At 40.5% G+C, this 26871-nt stretch overlaps 1 protein-coding gene across 1 annotated transcript in view; it reads left to right on the top strand.

Moving 5' to 3' along the window:
* cttnbp2 (cortactin binding protein 2) overlaps window positions 1-26871 on the top strand; it is a 106528-nt gene that overhangs the window by 31200 nt on the left and 48457 nt on the right. The window contains 1 exon segment of the mRNA XM_034126181.1: window positions 23749-23979. Within this exon segment, the coding sequence (XP_033982072.1) occupies window positions 23749-23979 (231 nt within the window).

Genomic DNA, 26871 nt, shown 5'->3' with positions numbered 1-26871 from the left:
AGTGCTTTCTTCCTGTCTCCTCCTTATCAGTTTGTTATCAGGCATTAACAACCTCTGAATGTCCAAATTGACCAATCAGAATCGAGTATTCAACCAAGCCGTGTAATAATAGCCTGTTAACTTAAATTCTGTATATTTATTTTGTGTATTCGATAGAGATTCTCTTATCTTTCACATGTTGGGTGTGCAATGCCTTGTTTACATGCTGCTGCGACAAAACAGGTTGCCAAAGTTCAGATAACCAAAGTAAATCTAATGTAAACGTTAGAGTCTCTCAGTCAAACAAATGTTCAGACTCATCCCTGTTGAAGTGCCCTCAAGCAAAACCAACTGAACCACCCACCCGTTCTCAGTGTAAGTCTAACACTCGGCTGAATGTTCTGTATGTGTGTCACGACGGGGGGGTGAGTTTTTGCCAAGAAGCAGATTTTGTGGATCTCGGAGTGTGTGTGTGTGATGGCGACAGAAAGATGGCGACTTGAGTCTCCACATGTGTGAAATGACAGGAGGAGGTGTGTGAGAGGAAGAGACACTCTCATCTCAAAGAACCACTCTGACTCATTACGAAATCCAGGCCAGGATATCGATGGTGGGGGAACGTGGGCTGGAGCCGAGCGATCACAGGATGGTGGAGAGGAGGCACTAATGGAGGTTCTTCTGCATGATCGTGGCGTCTTTATATCCGTCTGTTAGTGGGTCAATAGCTTGTTCTACCACTTTAATCAAAACCTAAATATTCTGCGACTATCAGATGGATTTTGACGCCTTTTATCCAAAGCAACTTGTACACCAAATACCTTGAACAGGCATCTTCATATCTGTCTGTTAGTTTGTTCCACCACTTTAATCAAAACCTAAATATTCTGCAACTTTTTGATGGATTTTCATGGCTTTTGGAACGGATATTCATGTTCTTCAGCGGATGAATCCATACTGAGTTTGTTGATCCTCTGGCTTTTCCGGCACCTTTACCAGTTCAAACGAGCAGACTAATTCATCCAGTATTCACAAAAGGATTGACATTCCCATTAAGGCTGCACAATGAATCCAAATGTTATCGAAATGGCAATATGGACGAGTGCATTAATCAAAATTGCAGCAAGCACCATGTTTTTTAAAGGCTAATCAAGTGTTAAAATATCACTTTATTAAATAGCATAATTATTATTATTACATATTATTTGGCTGAAGCCTTTTATCCAAAGAACTTACATAAACTCAATACCTTGGACCTGCCTACAGGAGCAATTTGGGGTTAAAGGGGCCCTATTCTGCTCATTTCCAGGTTCATATTTGTAATGTGTGCCTCTACTGTGACATGTTTACATGCTTTAATGTTCAAAAAGTGCTATTCAAGGACCAAACGTTGTGTACGTCTAAAAATTGGTTAAACAAAAGCATAAAAAAGTGCCACATTTAAGAGTTTTATTCTCACCGAGGCTACAAAATCTGCACTTACAGATCAGTTAAAACCCTTTATTCAATTACATTTCTATTAGATCATTTTTCCTGGGTACCCTCAGTCACAAACCCCTGGTCTGTATCGTCCAACAGATGTGACCGGCTGACCCTTTTCTCTAACATCAGACACAAAGTGCTTCTTGATGAGGAGCGACGGACATGTAAGAGTCCATTTTCTCCTCAAAGAAACCTTGTTTTTCTGCCGATTCGACCAGATATTGCCGTCAGGGGGCGAGAACAGAGCAGCCAGTGTCTGTCAGGAACGCCACGTCTAGACAAAGCAGTCGCTGTGTTGAAGTTCGAACTCACGACCCCCTCGACGGCACTTTCTTCTCCCACATCCGTCACCACCTCCAGCCCTCTGCCTCATCCCGAACAGAATGAAGATCACACTGTGAGGAACGTTAAAGTGCAGACGGAGGCGGAGGCAGCGTGTTTGTTGCTGCTGTTGCCTTGGAGAGGGAATATGAGAGCAACAATGTAAAAAGAAAAGCGCAGATCGAGGTGCTTTAGTAGCTGCTGAATGCTGGTGAATTGAATTGCTTTCGCTACAGTGCATTACTGTGAGCCAACAGGGAGAGTCGTGATGGAGGGAGGTGTCATCGATTAACGGCAGGGAAGAACAAATGAGGTTTTTCACTCAGGCAGGAACGTCACGATTTGATGCTTAAATTAACGGTGACTATTTAGAAGTCTTTAAACATTCATTTATTAGTTTTTTCTTTACTTCGACTGAGACAGAAGGCCGTATAATCCTTTTGGGGGTTTTCCCTTTCCTGTAACGTGTAATATAGGCCTCCATTTGTTTCCTTTGTTTACTTCCCTAACATAATGACATCACTATGTAACACTTGCGCTTCTATTGGCTAGACGAGCTCCAACACATTGTGAGAAAAATAAAAGCATGGAGACATGTCACAGTAGAGACACTTTATACAAATATGAATCTGAAAATAAGTACAAGTCCCCTTAATGTCAATATTCGAAGGTGTTCCCCTTCTTTGCACCTAGGCAAATGATTGGAAATGTAGGTCTCAGTCAAGTGAGATTACTGTAATCGATAAGTATTTTCTGCATTACTATATGCTTGATGAATGACTAACTCTATTTACTAAAAACTTAAGTACAATATGTAAGATTGTGCTCTTGCTTGATACTTTGTGCAGTTTTAGAGATTTGTGGATTTATTCAAGCAATCAATAAGTCAACAAACTTGTATTTTTGTTCAATTAAAAGCACTATATCAGCTCTACATTTGTGTGCATGTTGCTTTTAAGCAGAGTTATAATCCTGGCGCCATTGGGTCCTGACTCCTTATTCTGCAGACTTTTATTCCATGCAGCTCATTTCACTAATTGGTACATCCTCCAGGGATGAAGTCTTGCTAATCAGCGGATTGGTCCACTGTGTTGGCTTGTTGGAAAGAAAAACCTGCAGACTCTGGGTCTTAATGTCTGAGAACGATTGTTTCAGAGACTGCCAGCTCTTCTCGTGTGTGTGTGTGTGTGTGTGTGTGTGTGTGTGTGTGTGTGTGTGTGTGTGTGTGTGTGTGTGTGTGTGTGTGTGTGTGTGTGTGTGTGTGTGTGTGTGTGTGTGTGTGTGTGTGTGTGTGTGTGTGTGTGTGTGTGTGTGTGTGTGTGTGTGTGTGTGTGTGTGTGTGTGTGTGTGTGTGTGTGTGTGTGTGTGTGTGTGTGTGTGTGTGTGTGTGTGTGTGTGTGTGTGTGTGTGTGTGTGTGTGTGTGTGTGTGTGTGTGTGTGTGTGTGTGTGTGTGTGTGTGTGTGTGTGTGTGTGTGTGTGTGTGTGTGTGTGTGTGTGTGTGTGTGTGTGTGTGTGTGTGTGTGTGTGTGTGTGTGTGTGTGTGTGTGTGTGTGTGTGTGTGTGTGTGTGTGTGTGTGACCGACCACAGTTTCACACCAGAGCTGTTTCTCACCTCGCCAACCGGCTTCATGGTCAGACTGAACCGTGCCAACGCTGGTTTGGACGCTGAACTCCTGTCAGTAATCCTCCATTCTGCAGAAATAATCATTCCGATGCACCATTATGAGCTAAATGCTTCTGCTCATAAACACTTTTGGTCAAACTGGAGAATGAAGCAAGTAATATCCACTCAGTTGTAGCTGTAAGATAAACAGTTTGATCCCAAAATGAGATAAACACTATCAGAAAAATGTAGAAACACTCTTGTTGGCAGAAGAAGGTACATATTATATTATAAGATAATTTCCCTAAAATCCTTTTGCTTGCATTTCTTGGGATAAAACAGCTTTCTGGATAACACTGCTGGAGTGAGACCTTCATTTTTAATGGACCACTTGGCATCTGTAATGATGACGTCTGAAAACATACTGTATATCACTAGGATTTACAGTAAAAGCACTAAATGGGCATGAAATGAAAAAACATTGCCAAGTTTTTGTATCTGGATTTGCAATACTTTATTATATCAAATTGAATGTCTCTAGGTTGTGGACGGTTAGTTGGAAAGAAGTAGGTATTTCCTGACTTCACTTAAGGCTCTGGGAAGTTTTAAAGACCATTTCTCACTTTGTAGTGACTTTTTAAAGACTAATCGCTCAAAGGTGGGGTAGGTAATTTTGGAGAAACCAGCTCGAGTGCGCTAGAATTTGAAAATACACAGCCGGAAAAAATCTGCCACTTCCTTACAGAGCCCCTCCTCCAACACACACGAACGCACACATGACCAATGAGGGCACGAGATAAGTTTGTGCACAGATGGAAGGCTGACAGGCAGGTAGGCCATCCAGTTACTTTAGCCGGGCCGGCTCAAATGATTGGTCGTACTTTTTACAGTATTACAGCTTCCGCAGATGACATATTTTTATGGATTTGTTGTCAAAGCACTTAAGATATTCATTGCTATCGGGATGTTAAGAGCATTCCATGGAATATAACAAAAAGTGTTTCTTGAGCCGGTTTCTCAAACTTACCTACCCCACCTTTAATTGAAAAACAGTTGACAGATCAAAAAGTAATCAAAGTACTAGTTATTTGCAGCTATACAGCAAAAGCCCTATATACTTACATCCATTCAAAGCATTTTTACTTACACTCATGATTCCACAAACCAAGTAATAATGAAATTGCTCTCTGCGTTTTTTTTTTTCCGTCAAGTTTAAGTACTGGAGAAGACGTTAAAGCCAGTTTATGGTCAAGCCAACGCCTTTCTCCTGCCTCGTTTACACCACAAGCCTTAGTGGTTGGTTTTTTTCTGCCCTTCCCAGGCGGTTTTAATTCAGCTCTGTGACATGTTGTTTCTAACCGTGCCAGGAGGCCCGGCGTCATTACCGCGTGGTTTCTTTATGGGAAGCCCTGGTATGTACATTAGAGGGTTTTTTGGGAAGGGAGGATGGTATGAGGGGTGTTTGGAGCTAATTTACAGTAACCAGGGGTAATCTTCCACATATGTTTCAGTATTAAAGGGGACCTATTATGCAAAATGCACTTGTTCATGTCTCTTCTACATCAACATGTGTCCCCTCTGTGTAAAGAGATTCTGAAAGTTTCAGGAACAAAGATTCTCTCTCTTTTTGTCCTGATCCATTTTTATAAAAACCTGTCTGAAAATGAGCTGATCAGATTTTGGCCAGACAGAGAATCAGCACTTTTGAAACAGAGGGGATTATGGGATGCTGCAATGGTCTGTATGGTGTTTGGAGCCAAACACTTCAGAGACATGTTTTGTATATATCTGAGACCTATAATATATTGATGAAAAACCGTATAATTGGGGACTTTTAACTTCTTTGTGAGGACTAGTTTGTGCCTCAACCTGCACTTTTTTCTCGCAAAGTCATGAAGTTTTGCCAAAAAGTTAACAGCAAGCAAGTGCTTAGAGGTGTTTGTATGAAAATGGTTTGCATGGGTATGAGTTTCTGGAGCATAAAAGGTTTGTGGCGACAGAACCCTTTTTAAACACCAAGTGGTAATTTATACAACATTCTCCTTCTTTTACTGAAAATGTGTACTTTACTGAATGCATTTAACCCTCTTTTGACCCCTTTAAAGACAACATATACTGTTCTTTTCACCCTCCGTCTGAAACCAGAGCCCAGTCTGCTCTAATTGGTTAGCTGGCCGGCTCTGTTGTGATTGGTCAACCTCTTAGAGATGTCCCGCCTCTTAGCCTATCACGTACAATGTGTTGGAGCGCCATCCAAAAAAAGGTGATAATTGTGGAATAAATGTTATCTTGCATTGTCTGTTATTACGTGACTAAAACCTATTCTACAATGGCACCACTTATTTGTTATTGCGAATAAAGCATTTGTTAACTGGCCAAAATGTAACGGCTGCTCTTAATTGGAAGAGTGTTTGAGTTTTTCAATCTTTTTCATCATAGCTTCTCAATGTGTTTGAAAATCTCTTCCTCCTTTCTTATTGCCCTTTTATAGTCGCCCTCCGGTCGATCGATTGTATTGGTTGAAAATTCCCAGTGTGTGTGACATTTTCCGAGCAGCCTGAAGGGAAATGATCTAACGAGCGTGCAGTGGTTTGAAGAAGTGATGGTGTGGTCCTTTTTTTCAGGATATGGACACGCCAGAGACATTGTTGGTTGATCATTACCCTTCTGTCAACCATTGATACTTGCCACTTTGGTGACTATGTGGTTACTTATGGCGCATTTCCACTACACGGCCTCGCTCGGTATGGCTAGGCCTCGTTAGGACTGGCTCACTTTATGGCGCATTTCCATTACAGTTTAGGAACTGGGGTAGTATCTATAGTAACGCAGTGTAGGCGGAGCCGTGACGTCATCTTCAATGAGCACCCCAGAAAAACAACACAGCCGTTAGCTGTTAGCACTCAGAGCTCACAGCTCCTCATATATGTTCAGAAACTAGACAAAAGTTAAACAAGTACAAACCACAGACTGCCTGTGTCATGGCGAATACAGTCGCTGCTTTATTTATGTCTGTATAGGCCGTTGTTGTGAGTGTGGACGGTCGGAGCATATACTGCGTTAGCTTAGCCGATCTCCATTTAGAGAACACGCATTTTAAAAGGTTTTTCGCCTGCCGTCTGTCTGCAGACTTGACAAAGCATTAATTCATGGTTTTTATGAGGCCAGAAAAACTGTGAATTAGGACCCGCCAGCCGGTACTAGGCCAAGTGGAAACGCAACCAAAAACGGGCCGCTGACGTCACAGCCCTCTTAAACCGTGCTCCGCGCTGTAGTGGAAACGCGCCATTATTGACTTCCTTGTGCTTTTCTCAAGCCTTAGTGGCCAAACGATGGTACTACAACGTCCGTTCTAGTCCGTGACCAAAAAGACTTTCCCCATTGACTTTGGGAAGGAGAAGTCTGTAAATCAGCGGATAACTTTTTATTTCCCGGACGAACACTTTTATACTCCTTATTTAAATCATTAGGGTCTAAAAGGTGTACAATGAGCTAAAAGCTGAACCCAGTTATTTTCTCAGCTGAGAGCGGACGGATCAAAGGCTCATATAGCAAAGGATCGTGAACATATTGTGATTTTAATGTCATGTTTAATGTCTATTTCCTTGATTTTTGTCTTGGATATTTGTCCTTGTTGTTGCAAATGGAGCTGCTCAGACTTGCTCTGACTTTAAAGTATTTTCCTATCGTCTTGTATATATTGTGTGAGTGCCCACACTTAATGTATCTGGGAGTGGGCGACGGCTGTGGGGACGTTCACTTCAAAGTGTTTGTTTTTCACGTTTCAGGTCATTATCGCAGTCTTCAGCCCACGACACGCTGCTGCTTTTATTCTCTCCAACTTGTAACTCATTGACTACGTTTAACAGACGGCTAATGATCCGTCTGCAAAGAGCTAGAATCTTCTCTCAGCCAATGATCTGAATATATCCTCTCCTCTTCCTTGTAGAGTCGTTTTAAAGGTCCCCTATTATACTGTTTTTCATCAATATATTATAGGTCTCAGATATATACAAAACATGTCTCTGAAGTGTTTGGCTCCGAACAGCAAACAGATCATTCAAATATGCTGAAATGTAAAATGATGGTAGACTACTACCCACATGAAAATGGGGCATGCAGGCAGGATTTATAGTTGATTATCTGCAAAAGGACTGATCTAGACTCCATCTGTCTCTACGTGAACCCCTTTTTAACAACAGGAGCTTTATCCCAGAACTAGGGACCTTTTTTAAGGAGCTTTTGCTTTTTGATTGCAGGAACCAGGGTCTAAATTAAGTTTCTAGGGAAATGATTGTTCTCCCAAAAAGTCCCTGATCGAGGATTGTTCAGAAACTCTTGAGTGGTTGCAGTCCTGAACATTTCTGATTGTCGAATACTTTTCAATTCACACGTTTCGGCTGATTGAAATTTCAATTGCTAATTCTGTGTAACCAAAGGAAAACCTGAGTTTAACTTTTGTATTCATTGTTAAATGTTCTGAGTCTCTTAGTCGAATGTTTCTCCAGAATATTGAACAAACTGTCTTTGAGGTGGGATGTTGCACCGATACTTACTTTATCAACTTTCACAAGACCATATTACTTTCCTCTGACAGTAGGTGAAGCTTTTTTGGCACCTTCACTACAAAACATGCTGTAAACTCTTGAGATCACAAAAAGTACAGCCCTACTAAGATTATAGCTTTGCATCCTGGTTCAGGACAGCTGTGAATATTCTAAATAAACAATTGGAATAAGTTGCATTGTACTCTGGGAAATCAGGGCGGACATTTGTTATTCATTCATACATTTTTTCTGAGTTTCTTCGTCCTTGGTTTGTCGGTAATATTGTTAGTGGAGGTGGTAAGCATTTAAACAATTGCCTCTTTTATTAAATACATAATCCTTTCTATGTGACCACTGCTTTATTTTGCTAAAATGTAATAAAGTATTTCACAAAAGCGTTATAATTTCTTCTGACAGTTGTAAAAGCTAAAAGTATTTCACACAAGGCCTTCACTGCAAAATTAACGGAAACTTGTGATTCAATTGATACATTAAAAAAGGGAATTTACAGATGAATTAGATATTAAAGAGACATTTCTTGCAGCCCTGCTAAGAATCAAACCATGCATTTTGGTGATATATGCTGCTATAGATTGGGTGAAGACAGTGAAAACACACAGTAGTCTTTCACAGGGTGACAAGTGACCACCAACCACAACCAAAACGCTCTAAAATAAGATCTTGGTTTCTCGCTGTGGTATTTCCTCCCCCCTACCAGCCACTTTAGCAGGTAACCCATCATTCAGAAGTCCTGTGTTGTAGGGCTGTGCGATTATGGCAACAATCATAATCACGATTATTTGGGTCAATAATTGATATCACGATTATTAAATACGATTATTCATTGACTTTGAAAAAATCCATTTATTGAACTTTAAAACAAATACAAATAATAATTTGAACAGTATCTTTTTAACTGTTGATTACGCTGAACGTATAATTCAACTGAAAAACCAATACAAAAATAAATTAAATAAATGATACATTTAAATAAATAATATCAAAATAATAAATATCAATAAACAAGATCAACAAATATTTTGGAGCGCACTTCCCCAAGCTATTAAACATATATAAATATGATAAATACAAATAAATGAGACCAAAATAAATGAGATCAAATATGTTGTAGTGCACTGTCACAACCTAGCAAAGCTAAATAATTGTTTTTTTCGATTATGTTGTTTTCGTAATTGTGGCAGGCCAAAATCGTAATTGCGATTAAAATACGATTAATTGCACAGCCCTACTGTGTTGTTTATTTTTCTTTCTAAAAGGGTGTTTTCTGGTAAGATAGTGAAAGAACTTCTCTGGCAGATTTGGCCTTTAGACAAACAATTTGATTTCCTGCCTTGCCTGCAGCATCATGGTGTTGTTTTTCGGTCTATATTTGTCTTTGTTTGTGATAGGTTAGCTTGTGTGTGTGTGTGTCAAGTGTCAGGGTTGCTGAGCTCTGTGATTTTGAACTGATGTTTGATATCAGAGGAGCTGTTGGATACACGCCCTTTGGCTTGTACCTCGCCCTTTTTCATCTTGCCAAGCTGGTGGTAATACATACATTCAGGTACAGTGTGCAAGTGTTTACATGCACCAAGGTGTGTGTGTGTCTTTGTGTGTGACTTGTACCTTTTTAAAAATAAGCAATATTACTTTCCTTCAATTACTGTAACTTTTGCATATTTCTTGTGTGTGTCTGTGAGTGTATATGTCCATGCAAGCAGGGGTATTTCTGTGTGTGTGTGTGTGTGTGTGTGTGTGTGTGTGTGTGTGTGTGTGTGTGTGTGTGTGTGTGTGTGTGTGTGTGTGTGTGTGTGTGTGTGTGTGTGTGTGTGTGTGTGTGTGTGTGTGTGTGTGTGTGTGTGTGTGTGTGTGTGTGTGTGTGTGTGTGTGTGTGTGTGTGTGTGTGTGTGTGTGTGTGTGTGTGTGTGTGTGTGTGTGTGTGTGTGTGTGTGTGTGTGTGTGTGTGTGTGTGTGTGTGTGTGTGTTTTTCAAACACGCGGTTAAATCAGCCGGATATAAAACGCTGACACACATTTAATCAGAAAAATAGATATGCATGCACATGACTGCACCACAAACTTTGACACACACACACACACACTGTAAGTAATACACACATTTCTATCCTTATCAGATGTTGGAGGGGTTTTTGTTCCTCTGCCCACGGGCACTTTGAGGTTTAATCAAGCAGTGGCCTGTGTTGGTTGACTGTGGCATTACGGATAAAAATAGACTGCAAGGAGCTGACTGTACTGGGCAGCCCCCACACACAGCTGCAAGTCACCTTCTGTGTGTGTGCGTGTGTGTATATGTGCATTGCTTAAAATGTGCACACAAATGATTGTGTGCTTGCTTTGAAGAAATTGCCTCAGTATGTTTCTTTGAAGTTTCTTTACTGCATTATGTTTTTTAAGAACAACAACAACATTTGCATACAGCCTCAGGACTGAACAGTGTACTTCCTGTGTGTGTTTGTGTGTGTGTGTGTGTGTGTGTTGTAGAGCCTGAATGGCAGATATATATAGGGTGATTCAGAGGCTTTATTTGTCTTTTCTTTATATTGTTGCTGGTCAGAATTTAAGTGTTTTGTTGCATTTTCATTACATTTAAATTTAGCTGTTTGAATTTGGTACATTATAAACTGTCCCTGTCCTATTTAATAAATATAACTGAGTATCACCAAAGCAAAGCATGTCATGTTTCGATTAGCCTAGCTTAGCATAAAGCCTAGAGGCAGGGTTACTGCTAGCCTGGCTCTTTCCAAAGTGTCTACTAACATGTTTAAAGCTCAGTAAATAACATATTGTATTACATTGGACCGAGCAAGGCAAACTGTTTTTAATGCTCCTAGCCTTTATGCTTAGCAAAGCTAATAAAAGCACATCCTGTGTTAGCTTCATATTAATAGGAACAGGGTCGTTATCAATCTTCTCATCTGACGCTCAGAAAGACTGAGCATAATCATATTTCTCAAGATGTTGAACGTTTACTTTCAATGTGTAACACTAGCCTAGTATCAAGCTAATTATGGCACAAATGCTAGCTGACAATCCCACCAGTGCTTAGCTAAGCTATTATTGCTAAGCATCACATACTGTTCTTACTAATGGGAACAAGGTTGATATTTATCTTCTCATCAGAAAAGACACATCATAATCATATTTCTTAAGAGGTTAAACTACTACTTTAAAAAGTGTAACATTAGCCTATGAAGCTAGCAATAGCACCAATGCTACAACACAAACCAATTAGCGGAATTCACTTCATTAGCAATTCAAAGACTATTTAAAAAAAACACGAAGCCCTTTGAAAGTTAAATGCATTACATAAGTGCTACTGTATCCTGAGGTTAGAGGAACGTCCATCTCAATCAGTGGCAGATTGGCTGAAATCCAGCGCTTCATTTGAGGCCAAATCATTTATTTTTATTGTGACTGCTATTGTTGTGAGAGAGAGATTTAGGAGAGGAGGGTTAGGAAGTCCTGGGAATGTTGTATTGTGATTTGTATCGGTGTGTGTAAGAAAGAGAGACATCAAATTATATAAAAAAAGTCTCTGAGGATAAGGATTATTTATCATTAGATCTTTCACACTGCAGATAACTGCCCCAAGCTGTGAGAATACGGGGTTTGTGTGTGTGTGTGTGTGTGTGTGTGTGTGTGTGTGTGTGTGTGTGTGTGTGTGTGTGTGTGTGTGTGTGGTGTGTGTGTGTGTGTGTGTGTGTGTGTGTGTGTGTGTGTGTGTGTGTGTGTGTGTGTGTGTGTGTGTGTGTGTGTGTGTGTGTGTGTGTGTGTGTGTGTGTGTGTGTGTGTGTGTGTGTGTGTGTGTGTGTGTGTGTGTGTGTGTGTGTGTGTGTGTGTGTGTGTGTGTGTGTGTGTGTGTGTGTGTGTGTGTGTGTGTGTGTGTGTGTGTGTGTGTGTGTGTGTGTGTGTGTGGTATCTGGGTCTTCATAAAACTTTCATTGAGGCCGTCAGCTGAACTCATTAAACATGAGTGGGGAAAGCTGCCGCTGCAAGGGATTCTGGGTAAATATAACACTAAGTTGGACCTCCCTCAGCCTCTAGTCTGCATAGTAACACATTAACAGTAGCTGTGTGTGTGTCTTTTGTACATGTCCTCACAAAAGGAGAATGTTCCAAGTAGAGGATGTGTGCTGTTTATTTATTCATCAGCAATCATAGATATGGATTTTTTTATGTAGATTTTGGATTTTCACATCTTGCAAATTACCCTTTTATTGATCAACACCCTTTAGACTCACAAACTACCTGTGGATCCATCATTACACACTGACATTTCATAGCTAAATATTGTTAAAAAAACATTGAAATTATTTTAAATTCTTATGTAGATTCAGACGATTTCAAATATCAGAATCAGGCTGAAACCAGGGGAAATGTTGTGTATGGAAAAAAGATAATTGATATGTTTTGGAACAGTGTTGCAATACAAAATGATGCCTATTAGTATACATATACATACCGTTTTACATTTTAGTTTGAATGAGGGTCTGAAAATATTGATTTGACGATGCTTTTATAGATTAATAAAGTGGTGATGGATTTTTGTGTGAAATGGCAATGGTCAAAAAACCCTATTATACGCTATTTGGTTTATAATGAAAGAATCCTTACATCTGAATGGCTAATGCCCAAACACTTCTGCCATTTTTTGGGGGGAATAATGACTGGAATGACTCAAAATCAAAATTGCTGACATATTATGTCCTACATCATCTAATTGAGTAACCAACTAATCATTTAAACTCTCATGTGATCATGGGATAAATTGCCACAACACACATTAAAGGGGACGTCTTGCCCTGATGTCCTTGTGGTTATATTTGTAAAAGTCACATTTGAGTGCAGCTCTACTATTTATGTTCTCATATATGAAGAATCCAGCACCAATACTTTAAGATCTAATCATGAATTGAGTGCATTGTGTAGCTCTTACATCCTCCATGTCGAGGAGATTTAGCTGCTTCTCAAAGGAAGAAATGTACATGATCACCTTTTTATTACATATTAAATATCACAAATGACGCAGCCATCAGTTATAATGATTCTCTCACTGTGGGATTATCAGTTCCAACTATCTTCATTCTGCTTTTAGTGACTGTAAAAGTGCAAACACATATTGTCTTTGTCAAAGTCTCTGTTGGCCCCCAAAGCTGAGTTACAGCATCAAACATCAGATGCTGACGCCCCTGTGTTTCTGGTTATATAACAGCGTGTCCTGGTTCCTCTGATGTCAGAGCGAGGACAGCTCTGTGCTGACAGCATCAACGCCCCGGGGGCAAAACAGAGACCAACTCTCCCCCTTTGACTCCCCCGACCTCAGAGAGAGAGAGATTCATGAGTGATGGATTTTTTAATCACTTCAACTAGTCGGGATTGTGATGCCACAAGCGTAGAGTACAACGGGAGGATCTGAATCCAACTAATATATTTTGTTAAGTCTGTAGATTACGGTCATCTGCATTTTCTAATGCTGGTTTATTTCTATTTCTATTTTGAGATGTTTCTGTTTTAGAATCGTAATTTCGAGACTATGGCTACTCCCACAACATGAGATAAAACTCGATCTCTGTGCTTGACAAGTTCTGGATGATAAAAGATAATGACGTTCAAACTCATTGTGTTACTGCGAGGGAGTCGTAGCTGGAAACAAAGTCACGGTCTGTCCTGCTGGTTCTCCTCTTTCTCTTTCATCGTCTCTCCGAGGCTTTTTCCTCTTCTGTTTGCCCCTATTCTCCCCTCTGAACCTATACACTTCCCTTTTATCTCAGTCTAAGTCGTCCCTCCCCTAGCTCACGCTCTTATCTCTTTGTCAAATCACACCCTTCTGCTCATATTGATCCTCCAGCAAAGTGAAATCCCACGTGATGTCAGGTCATCGAGTGTCTCTCTCTCTCTTTCTCCCTCGCTGCAGGGAGCGATATCTGACTCAGTGTTACAGTAGCCACCAACCATCATCACCCTGCATACTGATGAAGATTTATGTCGTGTGTGTTTTCAAATGTGAAGGATGCCTTGCACAGTGCTGACATATAACCTAATGCTTCTCTCAGACATGAACCCAATAACATCATGTTTTGAGTATTGCTGTAAAAAGGCTGCATGGTTTGAAAAAAAAAGACTAATTGCGTTTATTTTTGATATTTTGTGATAGCTAATAGGGACAATAAAAGTAGCATCAGATCCTAATGTATAAGCTTTCTTATACTCACTTGATGCACATATATTTCAATTCAGTGAGACTTGTACACTTCCTAAGGATATCAGTATCTCCATATACGTGCATGGCATGTACGTAGGTCCTCGTGTCTAGAAACAATAGACGCTCCTTGCCTGAGAATGATCACATTTTAAGGTTTTCTTTAGTATCAAAGTTTTACATTGGTAGCTGTCTCTGTGTCCATGGTTTACATCGCAAACAGGAACTGCTGATATTTATATTTATGCACCCTTTATTAGATGGTGTTGTTGGGATAGTAAACAGAGTTTGTGGTTATTTCCGGTCCTTGGTTACAGTGGTTTAAGATTTATTTGACAGTATACGGCACCTATCTGCTTCATGACCCTTTTTGCTAGGTTAGCATGGGCTAGAATACGTTCATCTCTTGTGTCCAACTTGCTTTGGATACCAAAACAATGCTATGTTTTTTTTTAACCATCACGAACAAACCTATGACGATTAAACCATTCAAAGACATAACCATTGTATGAAAGTAGGAGCTAGAACGCTTGTAATTCAGGAGGTAAGATGGTGATGGTCTTCATATCAAACTCCAACAATGGAGGTTTGTGTGTGTGTGCTGGGACTCTAGTTGAGGAGATTTGTGGTTTTTCGCTGATGACCTTTAGCTTAAGTTTCCAACGTATGATCTGCAGGAAACACCTTGTCAATCCTAGGCGTCTGAGGTTTATTTTATGTTAATTGGGTTCAAATGTCTGCTGCCACATCACAGCTCATTGACTGATAATTTGGAAGGATGCGCGTTGAAGCGAATATGAGTTAATTGGCGTGTGCGTGTGTGTGCGTGTGTGTGAATGACAGATGGGCCATGGGATCAGTGCCATCCTCCCCAGGGTCAGATCATCCTGAGGGACTATCCACCCCCTGTTGACACACACACACACACACACACACACACACACACACACACACACACACACACACACACACACACACACACACACACACACTGAGAGAGTTGTCCAATGTTTTAGAGGCATCTACATCTCTAGAGAACAGAAATGGATCCAAAAAGATCCCCCCCCCAACTTCCTGAGCCAATCCCATCTCTTGATTCGCTCCTCGCTCGATGCTGTTTGTCAGCTCCTTGCTCGATTTGACCTAGAAAACCAAATCGAGTCTGGAGTCGATGAGGAGGCTCCTCAGGAGTGCCAGATAAATCAGGTCGGTTATCACACAGAGAAGCCGTGGAGCATTCGTTTGATGCTCTAAGGTGAAATGTAACACATTTGTATCCTGACATTTCTGTAATGGTACAGTTTTGTGTCTAGAGAAAGCTCAAGGCATTGTGGAAGTTTGTCAATTCAACAGAAGAAAAGATGGTGAACTGAATTTAATTGTACATATACTACGCAGATGATTCACTTTCCCTTTTAAGGATTTTGTACTTCAAAAAACCCCAAAACACTTTGACTAACTCAGGCACTTGATCACATTTTGACCAGAGTAAGGATGCATTCACATGATACACAACTTACTCTTTGATTACCGCAAGTTTAGGCACAGAGCCTTGTGGTTAGTCCCCTGCTAGCTTGCATTGCTACATACAGCTGTCATCTGATTGGATGAATGTCTAAAGGTCAATGTTGGAGACAATTTGGAGCGGTGCGCAACGCAAAAGGTAGCGCTTCTGCATTGTTGGGCAGCACCGCTCTATCCATAGAAACACAACCTCAGCATAAAACCGTTTTACCACGTATCATGCAGCTTAATCTTTTAGTATTTGGGACGTAGTTGGTTAAAAATGACTCTGAGCTCTAATGTACGCTGTAGATCGAAATGTTCTGCGAAGTGTAGTTTCTCAATTTGTATTTCACTTACTCTGATGCACTCCAAACTAAATGATTCTGTCATTTATCAGACTATTGATTCTACTTGATGCCTTTCCAAAGTCTATTCAAACTCTTGCCAACTTTCACTCCACTAGTTCATTCAATAATAAAATGACTGACTGAAAGTAAAGGGGTCACGTAGGGCCTGTTATCAAGAGATAAATGACCAGAGTCAAAGTTAAAAAACTCTCACAAACCAAATCGCATAGAACAAACGGAGTAATAGCCCTTGTTTGAATGTTTAAATGCCAAGTGTCCTTGAGCAAGACGCTGTCACTCATCAGTCATGTCAGAAAGTGACGGATGTGAGAGCTGCTCCAGCTTGAAGGCAAGGCAAGTTTATTTATATTGCAGCTTTCAACACAAGGCAATTCAAATGGCTTTACAAAAATGAGACACAAGTTACAGTGCAGTGTGAGATATGAATAGCTCAATTAAAAGCAGCGGCAAAAAGAAAAGTCTTCAGCCTGGATTTAAAAGTAGTCAGAGTTGCAGCGGACCTGCAGGTTTCTGGGAGTTTGTTCCAGATATTTGGAGCATAATAACTGAACTTCTCCATGTTTAGCTCTGACTCTGAGGACAGGAAGCAGACCAGAAGACCTGAGGGACCTGGATGGTTCATAATTTAGCAGGAGGTCAGAAATGTAATTTGGGCCTAAACCATTCAAAGCTTTATAAACCAGCAGCAGTATTTTGAAATCAATTATTTGACACACTCAGGAAGCCAGTGTAAAGACTTCAGAACTGGAGTGATGTGATCCACCTTCTTAGTGTTGAAGGTGGATGTTGGTCTGAACAGGATGCAGTTTCCAGCCTCGCAGTGTGACTGAAACAAGACCCCGCAGAGGGGGGGTCGATACGTATCGATGTGACCGTCCTCCCACCGAGCCTTACCGGCAGCACAGACACTGACAGGAAGCGTTGATTAAAAGCCCCGCGGCACGAAAACCTGCACCGCTTACGACTATTCACACAATAAAACACTGTAGCTTTAGCTGACGTGAGTGTTTATTCCATAAGTGTTAATAGCTCCGTAGATTCTTTACTAATAATACCAATACATAATTTATTTTTAATCGGATTACACTCCCCTTTCAATAACCATGATAATTCAATTGAACTCAAAGTTTTATTGCAGGTACATTTTATTAGAAAATGCAGCAAACTTTATAATTTATATATCCTATGTTTGTAGTTTATTTAGTAGTAGTAGGTTATATGGGTATGTAAATGATTCTGTATATTTGTATATAATGTGTAGTGTACTCTAAAAATACTCTATAGATATATTTATATATTGTTTTGGACGTGCAATTTATTTTTTACATGCTGCTGCTTACAAAAAAAGTTTCCCAATTTTCGATGAATTAAAGGTGGGGTAGGTAAGTTTGAGAAACCGGCTCGAGATACACTTTTTGTTATATTCCATGGAATGCTCTTAACATCCCGATAGCAATGAATATCTTAAGTGCTTTGACAAAAAATCCATAAAAAAATGTTCATCTGTGGAAGCCGTAGTACTGTAAAAAGCACGACCAATCATTTTAGCCAGCCCGGCTAAAGTAACAGGATGGCCTACCTGCCTGTCAGCCTTCCATCTGTGCACAAACTTATCTCGTGCCCTCATTGGTCATGTGCGCGTTCGTGTGTGTTGGAGGAGGGGCTCTGTAAGGAAGTGGCAGATTTTTTCCGGTTGTGTATTTTCAAATTCTAGCGCACTCAAGCTGGTTTCTCAAACTTACCTACCCCACCTTTAAGTATGAGAAAAATAAACATTAAAGCATGGAGACATGTCACAGTAGAGATACTAGATACTATATGAACCTGAAAACTAATATGTCATCTTTAATTAGTAGTAGCACCCATTGCTCCAGTGCCATCTACAGAAGGAGCACTGTTTCTCATTCCCTCTGGGTTTCTTCTAACTGTCCCTTATTTTGGGGTTTTCCCAAACAGTTCCATCTCTATCTCATTCCTCTTTTCCGCTGCACTCTGAACCGAGCATCATCTCGAGCACCACTCTGTCTGAAGCCCCCTTCAGCGCTTCCTTCTCTTGTGATCTAATGTTTGCTTGTGCATTTTTCCCCGGACATGAACGGCTCCTCTGTTTTGACCCGACGATTTCTGTATCAGCGCTGGAAACTGGCACCCCGCCACCAGCTCGTTTTTCACACAGTCATGAATGGATTTCAAATGAGACACTCGAACACATGCTGGTCTTTTCTCCGCCATGTAAAACTTTGGAGGACGCTCTGCTGTCTCTCTTCTAAAGGCCTTTCTGCGGCCCAGTGGCTGCTCTCTCTGTCTCTGATTGTATTCGTTGCTTCGTCCTTCCTCGCAGCGTTTGTCATTTCCTCCATCTCTGCTGACTCTCTCTCTCTCTCTTCCTGGCTCTGCTCCCTGAACCCTCTCACCCACAGAGCAGCATGCCTGAAAAGGTTGATGCTAATAATACTGAGGTCTCTGTCGGAAGCCCTCCACCACTGCTGCTCTTGTAAATACTATAGTATTACTGCAGCTCCTCTTGTAAATACTATACCCCCCTCTCTCTCAAAAGCAGTAAGCAAACATCTTGTTTGAACCTTATAAACGGTTTGCTGCGGTTCACACATGTTGGTTTTGAATCCCCTCGCTTTCAAATCTGACCTTAGATGCCTCTCTGTCTAACTAAAGAAATATCTGGGTCAAAGAAATTAAACATATAGGTTAGCTTTGGTTTAATCTCTACTGTGCCAGGCTCTGCTGTCCTTTGGTTTGAAATGTTGAAAGCTTCTGTGTAGTATTACAATCTATTTTATTTGTTTTATGTCCTATATATATTCATGTTGCTCTGTTGGAGGAGCCTGTGACCTAAGTTTTCCATATCTACAATGTAGGTACTGTGCACATGACAATAAAGCTTTGAATCATATATGAGATGTGAATGTGATAAAACGTTACAACATTGTTTCAAAATTGGGGGGAAAAGGACAGCTTATTCCCTCAAGATGTAGGGTGTCATCCCACACAGGAAATAATAATCACAGATGTTTTTGAAGCTTCGTGCCGTTTTGATGTTTTTCCCTTTTAAAAGTTCAGTCAGACAACTCACGTGTTTCTTTGATATGTTTATTAGAAGCAGCATGTAGTTTGAGTTTGGCGTCTAGGCTCTAGGCCCTGCACTAACTCGCAGGATTCGCCCCATTTGTTTATGTGGCTTTACTGACTTTAAGAGTGTAAAATACTGCCAATACTGAGGTTTGGATTTCTGTTTGGTTTGTTTGTCTGTTTTTTTAGCAGTATTACAGATAATATAGTCTGATTTTAATTTTAAAAAATGGTTGCAGGGTGTATCATAGTCCAAGGATAACCCATTACTAAGGACAGAGGGTGTCGTTTTCTCATACTGATATTCTGCACAAACTGTGCTGTTGTATTTGCTGTAAAGTGTCTTTACTGTAGGGTATTTTTATTATATGTACAGCACTTTGTCTCGACCAAATCGTTTCAAAATGTGCTATATAAATAAAATTTGATTTGATTTTGATTTGATAACAGTATTGAACGAATCCCAATTAGGGCGTAGATGCACGTTTGCCCAAATAAATAAATGAAACAGGGCAAATGTCCATAAAACATTTTGATCTTGAGTTGGGCTTTTCTTTTCAAAGTTAGTTTCATTAGTTATTTGTTAAAGATCGTGTAGGTTAAAGAAGTTATGATCCTACACACTGTGACACAATGATCGCAAGGAAATGATAAAGAAACTGAATCGAATAAGATGTTATCCTTCTGTATTGAACATCAGTATCCCCCTACTCAACCTGCACTGGTCAAACTGCTGCAGCCTTCCCCTAAGGGAGGCGATGGATCTGTGGGATCAATGCGGCCTGATGGGAGCTCAGTGTGGAACAGCTGATGAGATCTCAAAGGATTTCTCTCTGACCCGTGACCCTGAGCCCCACCACCAGGAAATATTGACAGAACTTTCCATAGCTCCAAACAGGAAGGGAAACATGCTGAATGACGGGAAAGGATTACTTACTGTACAGTATATCAGAAAAGACTGGTTACAGAAAAGCAGTTTGTTTAGGTGTCAATGACGGTAAAAGAAGACAACAAGCCATTGCTGGACCGCTCTTATTTTGAAATATAGAAACAAAGTCATTGCTGGACCGCTCTTATTTTGTAATATAAACAACAATTCATTCCTAGAGTGCTCTTATTTTGAAATATAACCAAAAATGTACCTCTGGACCACTCTTATTTTGAAATACAGAAAAACAAAGACACTGATTGGTTAGACACACGCACACACACACACACACACACACACACACACACACACACACACACACACACACACACACACACTTCCCCTCTGTTCAGTGTTTATATCAGCATGGAGAGCTGCTTCAGTTTTTTTTAGGATTCACCATCAATCTTTAGTGCTCTCTCTCTGTGTGTGTGTGTGTGTGTATGTGTGTGTGTGTGTGTGTGTGTGTGTGTGTGTGGTTTGACTCTCCATGTCCTTCTTTGGCGAAGCGTCTCTCACACCTTCCCTCCATTCGTTCCTCTTTGTCTCTGCTGTCTCTCACACTTTGGGCTCTTTGTCTTCTCCTCGCCTCCACGTTTCATTTCAATATCTCTGCACGTTATGTTTCAATATTTAAATATTCCTCCTCCAACCTGCTGCTGCTCATAGATATGAATCATTACTTGTTTGATTACATCTTCTAAAACTGCAGTTGGCATTGTGAAACATAAAAGCTGCTTCAAGACCAAACTCTGATGGTTGTTATTCAATTTTTATGAATTCATTTATTTGGCTTTACGGACTAATTTTAATGACCGTCTGCACCTCTTTTCACCCTCTGTCTGAAACCAGAGTCCAGTCTGCTCTGATTGGTTAGCTGGCCGGCTCTGTTGTAATTGGTCACCCGCTTAGAGATGTCCCGCCCCTTATCCTATCATGTACAATGTGTTGGAGCGCAAGCTGATAGGAGCATGTGATGTCACTATGTTCCGGAAATTTGGGATTTTTAGCCATTTACATGCACAAATATCACACACTACAGGAAAGGGAAAACTCCATTATGCTGCGTTCACATGCTGTTTGTAAAACTCTTTCTCTCTTGCTTCATCTGCTGAGCGTCGTTTTGTTTACATTCTCCTGGAAGTCAGAGCAGGAAGATGGATGATAAACATTCGAGCTGCAGCTGTGCAGCGACATGCTTTCAGTCATGGTGGCAGTTTGCAGTCAGGCCACACTCATTTATGTGGGACTGGAATAATATCTGGCCTATATATAAACAGACACTAGAATGTTAATGGTCTTTGAAACTGTGTTATTTTGAACAAGCACTTGCTATATTCGTTAACTAGTATCTGGAATATGTGCAAGTGCATTAGCAAACTAGAATATGTAGCAGGTCAGGTCATGGTAACAAGTTAGCTAACATGGGCTAATGGCAGTAGTTTAACCACCCTAGCTAAACAATAAGTTGTGTATGTATGTTGTATTTTGTCAGTCAGTGTGCGTTGAGTGTTGTTGCAAGCAGACTTGTTTTATTTTCCCATTTAATTCAAGTTGAATCATGTCAATGCATCAGTCATTAGACCTAGCTGACAACATGAAGCTACGTTGCAGTCACGTGCTAACTTTTCGGTATTTTCAGAACAAAACGAGGTAAAAGGGATTCATTTTGTACGCCTGGAAGTTCCGTTAATGTCCGCAATATCTAGTTAAATCTCATTTGTTTGAGGGTTTAGCAAGTGCTCTGTCGAGGAGTAGTATGGAAACTATAATACACAACCCAGTCTCACGGCATTTCGTGTTATTAGTCACAAAATTAATTGAATCTATTGATTCATGTTCACCAACACGATTTTCACCTTTTTTTTGTGTCACACAGAACGATTTTAAATGCAATGTATTTCTATTGGTAGTATGTTTCGTGCCTGCAACACGTCTTTTTGTCCGGTCGGGTCTTGGAAGACCAGAAGCTGTGTGGTTCATAAAAACATGTTCTTACTCAATATCTTACCCTAAGCCTAACCCTATCCCTTTTATTTTAAATTGTATAATGTCTGAGTTTTTTTGCCGTCAGTGAGGAAAAGAAATGGGGCTCAGAGCCTCAGAATACTGACATCTGTATTTTATGGCATCTTTTTTTCCTTCTAATTTGTTATTATTTGGTGCAGGCACGAAACATACTACCAATATAAATACATTGCTTCTAAAATCGTTCTGTGTCCGAATACTTAAATCTGTATTTTTTTAAATATCTTTTTCCTTCTAATTTGTTATTATTTACATTGCTTTTAAAATCGTTCTGTGTGACACGAAAAAAATGGCGAAATCGTGTTGGTGAACACGAATCAATAGATTAATTTCGTGACTATAACACGAAATGCCGTGAGACTGTGTTGCAACCCACGGTCAGTCTGAGGTACCGTTTCTATTTTATCCTGATTCAACACAAGCCTCCCCTCTCTTTGTGTGTGTGTGTGTGTGTGTGTGTGTGTGTGTGTGTGTGTGTGTGTGTGTGTGTGTGTGTGTGTGTGTGTGTGTGTGTGTGGTGTGTGTGTGTGTGTGTGTGTGTGTGTGTGTGTGTGTGTGTGTGTGTGTGGTGTGTGTGTGTGTGTGTGTGTGTGTGTGTGTGTGTGTGTGTGTGTGTGTGTGTGTGTGTGTGTGTGTGTGTGTGTGTGTGTGTGTGTGTGTGTTGTGTGTGTGTGGTGTGTGTGTGTGTGTGTGTGTGTGTGTGTGTGTGTGGTGTGTGTGTGTGTGTGTGTGTGCCTGTGTGTGTGTGTGTGTGTGTGACTGTGTGTGTGTGTGGCTGTGTGTGGCTGTGTGTGTGTGACTGTGTGTGTGACTGTGTGTGTGTGGCTGTGTGTGTGTGGCTGTGTGTGTGTGGCTGTGTGTGTGTGACTGTGTGTGTGTGTGTGTGTGTGTGTGTGTGTCCTGAGATGTGTGTGTGTGTCCTGAGATGTGTGTGTGTGTGCTGAGATGTGTGTGTGCTGAGATGTGTGTGTGTGCGTGCTGAGAGGCAGTGGAGTCAGGCAGGCGGGCTCTCAGCGGTCAGTGGTGGGGGTTTCAGGGTCCTCACACACTGATGGGAAAGATTCAAAATTCAATATTCTTGTTCTCATATCCACATTAGCTACAACACAGATAGTCTTTAAGTCCCAGGCTCCTATTACAATGCAACATACTTTAGATATTGAAAAAAAAAGTATATCTGTATCTCATTCCTCATTTAAACGTGTTTGTCCTAATTGGTATGAGTTATTCTTTCCTTCCTCGTATTATAATGGTTTTTCGAGCCCCGGAGGCTTAAAATATGTATTTCATCAGAAAATGTACATTTTCTACATTTTTTTCCTCATCTCACCCTCAGATAATCTTGGTGTGTGTCCAAATGTACTTTAGAGTAAATGTAACGAATGAAAGTACATTTAAAAAACTATATCTATTACTGATGCAATACTTTACATTGCATTACATCACACTATATCGCACTGTAGGAAGTAGAGCATGCAACTTGATATTTCCAAATGAAATTATTTCTAAGATTGATATATTTATAATTTTTGTTAAGGTTTTAAATTTTGTTCTGTGTTTCGTTTTAAGTCTTATGTAATAAAATATGATGTATGCCCCAAAATAGGGTCTAACTTGAGTCAAAATGAATGTCTTTGATCTATATATTTAATCTAAATGTCCTCTCCTCCTCTCTCCTCCAGGCCCAGAGGAAGGAGGTGTTCCTGCAGGAGCGATACGGTCACTACAGCCTGACGGACCCCTTCCTGGCTCTGCAGAGGGACTTTGAGTCGGGGGTCCCTGGAGGAGACGCTGAGCGGCGGCCCCTGGGCTCCAGCCCCATCTCCGTGCTGGAGGCCGTCATGGCGCACTGCAGGAAGATGCAGGAGCGCATGTCGGCTCAGCTGGCCGCCGCCGAGAGCCGCCAGAAGAGGGTAAGAGAGAGAGAGAGAGAGAGAGAGAGAGCAGAGAGAGGAGAGAAGAGGGTAAGAGAGAGAGAGAGAGAGAGAAGAGAGAAGAGAGGCTAAGAGAGAGAGAATAGGGTAGAAGAGAGAGTTAGAGCAGAGTTAGAGCAGAGAGAAGAGGGTAAGAGAGAGAGAGAGAGAGTTAGAGCAGAGAGGAAGAGGGTAAGAGAGAGAGAGAGAGAGAGAGAGAGAGAGAGAGTTAGAGCAGAGAGAAGAGGGTAAGAGAGAGAGAGAGAGAGAGTTAGAGCAGAGGGAAGAGGGTAAGAGAGAGACAGAGAGTTAGAGCAGAGAGAAGAGGGTAAGAGAGAGAGAGAAGTAGCGGGAAGAGGAATAAATAAGATAAGATACGATACGATAATACTTTAATGGTCAGAGTCTGAAATGTGACCTGCATCACAGCAGCTCCATGTGTAACATCAACATGTTGCAGCAGCATAAAAAGACAAGTCATTGTACATTAGAGAAATGAAAAGACTGTAAATAACCAAGTCTTGCAGAGAGCAACACGTCTTCTTATCTCTCTGCAGACTTTATACAACTTGTAGCTTTTTTCTCTATTAATTTGCCTTTTTCATACAAAATGAAAGGCAAGAAACGTGTGATCTTGCAGGATTTAGGGGGTTTCTCTACATGGCTAAATGGCGTCCTGCTTGTCCTCTCTATGTCTTCATAAATCCATTATGCATGTAGTATTAAAGAGTTAAACTTTTAATTTCCTCCAGCTCTGTTTCCACATTGAGTGACTGAGTGTGAACGGACAACATGACAGTGTTGTGATAAATGTTCTCATTAAAAATGTGATATGGATTTTCTCACATTAGTACATTTACATAGCGTTTAAAAACAAAGCATGCAGTGAGGGAGAATGAATGTCTTAGACGTACAGAGTATTCATTTATTGAGGCGCATAAAGAGGCAGATGTTCTTCGACAGCCTCCAAACTCATCCATAATTTCCCATCATCATTAATCCCTTATTGGCTCGTATATCACACATTAATCTCTGAGCGGGGGGGAACCCTGCATCAGTTCATAAAGGCTTCATGTTTGAGAGGGAAGATGTACCTGCTGCTGCTGAGAGAGGAACGACACTCAAACAGGAATATATACTTTATTTAAACTGGGGGAATGTGGCTTGTTCTCTATTGTAGAATACAAATAAAAGTATTAATGCAAACATAAGAAGTTAAAGTAAGAATGTGCACATTGTACTTCACTATTTGTATTACAATATACTATAATAATTGGCTTAGTTGAATACTCGATTCTGATTGGTCAATTCAGAACACGTGACACGTTGTTAATCCAGTACAGACAGACCGCTGTCAAGGATTTATTAGCCGCTTTCACACCAAGTACTTTGCCGTACTTAGTGCCGGCACTTATTACCCCAGGGCACTTAGTACCAATCGCGTTCACACCGGAGTACTTTTCCCTGAGGGAAGATTACGCAAATGAGCCGCTGACGTCACTTCGTCTTCTTCTGCTTTGGGTTTACTGGCAGGCCGCAAACAACTTCACGGCGTATACTGCCACCCGAAGTCCCCGGCCGGAAGTCCCCGGAGTTGGGGACTGGCTTCAGTAGAAGCTGCTGGGACTCCCAGCAGCTTCTACTGAAGCCTTCAGAGTAAATCGCCAGAACGCCGACACCTCCTCATCTCCACCGCTCCCATGTTTTCTTTTGTGTTGCCATAAATTAGTCTCTCTGCGTTTCTGCGCTGGGCTAATGCTAATAATGCTAATGCTAATGCTAATAATGCTAATGCGAGGATAATAAAATGGCGGCTTCACAAAACTTTTTTTTAAAATATCTGACCATCTTGTTTGCTGATGGAAGAGGATGAGAAGCATCTTGCATCAGCCTGTGATCTCAGAGGAAAAACAATGCTTCTTTATTTGTGTAGCACCACGGTTAAAATTGCTTCACATAAGGGAGTCAATGCATCACAGTGACATTTAAAAACCACAATGAACATAAGCTTAAAAAAGTTATTAGACGTTACATTATATATATATGTTAGTCTGCCTCTGAAGCTGCTGCACAGCTCCATGACATTTATCTAAGCCGTGGGATCTAATTTAATCCGGTCCTCCGATTTTTGAGTTGATTGATTTGAGTGCACCCTGTAATGAGAGGGAACACTTCTATTCTCATTGGATTTACAAACAAAAGCCAAAGCAAGGTGAAAGAGGCATATTGAAAAGCTTGTGTTTCATTTTTCTGATGGTGGTTTTTGATTTGAAAGCATTAAAGTGACATTTTTGGGGCATTGCACACAAGCTGTTGGGAATTTGAGGCAAACATGGTAGATGTTCTGTTTGTTTACTATCAGTGTAGGAATAGGCTTGTATGGGAGAACCAGACTCACATGTGTGTTGCCAGGGTTATTAAGCGCCATCAATACAGATATTTGCTTTAAAAAAACACATTTTCTGCTGATTTGTTTCTTTGTTGCAAGTCATACTAGGGTTGCACCGCTTGGATTTTTTTCAGAGGCTCATCTCCAAAAATATGATTATTTATTATTACTCCAACATTTTTCATTCAGAATTATATTTTCACATAATTTCCCTTCCTCAAATATTTGTTTGAGTCCATATTGTGATCAATTATTATCATTTTTGTTGAATTTTCTTTTTTTATAATGATCTTTATAAGTTTTTGTAATATAATTGTATTTGTTTTATTACTAAGTTTATTATTCTTTCATAAATATATATTTTTTCAATTTTTTTTAATTATGATTATTGTGTCATTGTGTCCCGCCTATTTCTACACTCACCTTTAATCCTAAAAATATAGGGGGGGGGGGGACTTTAAAAGTTCTAGATTTCCTCTGAAAATCTTGCTTTTTAAATTGCA

The sequence above is a fragment of the Trematomus bernacchii genome, unplaced genomic scaffold (assembly GCF_902827165.1).
Source record: "Trematomus bernacchii unplaced genomic scaffold, fTreBer1.1, whole genome shotgun sequence".
In the NCBI taxonomy this organism is placed as follows: Eukaryota; Metazoa; Chordata; class Actinopteri; order Perciformes; family Nototheniidae; genus Trematomus; species Trematomus bernacchii.
This window is presented reverse-complemented; position numbering and strand designations above follow the sequence as displayed.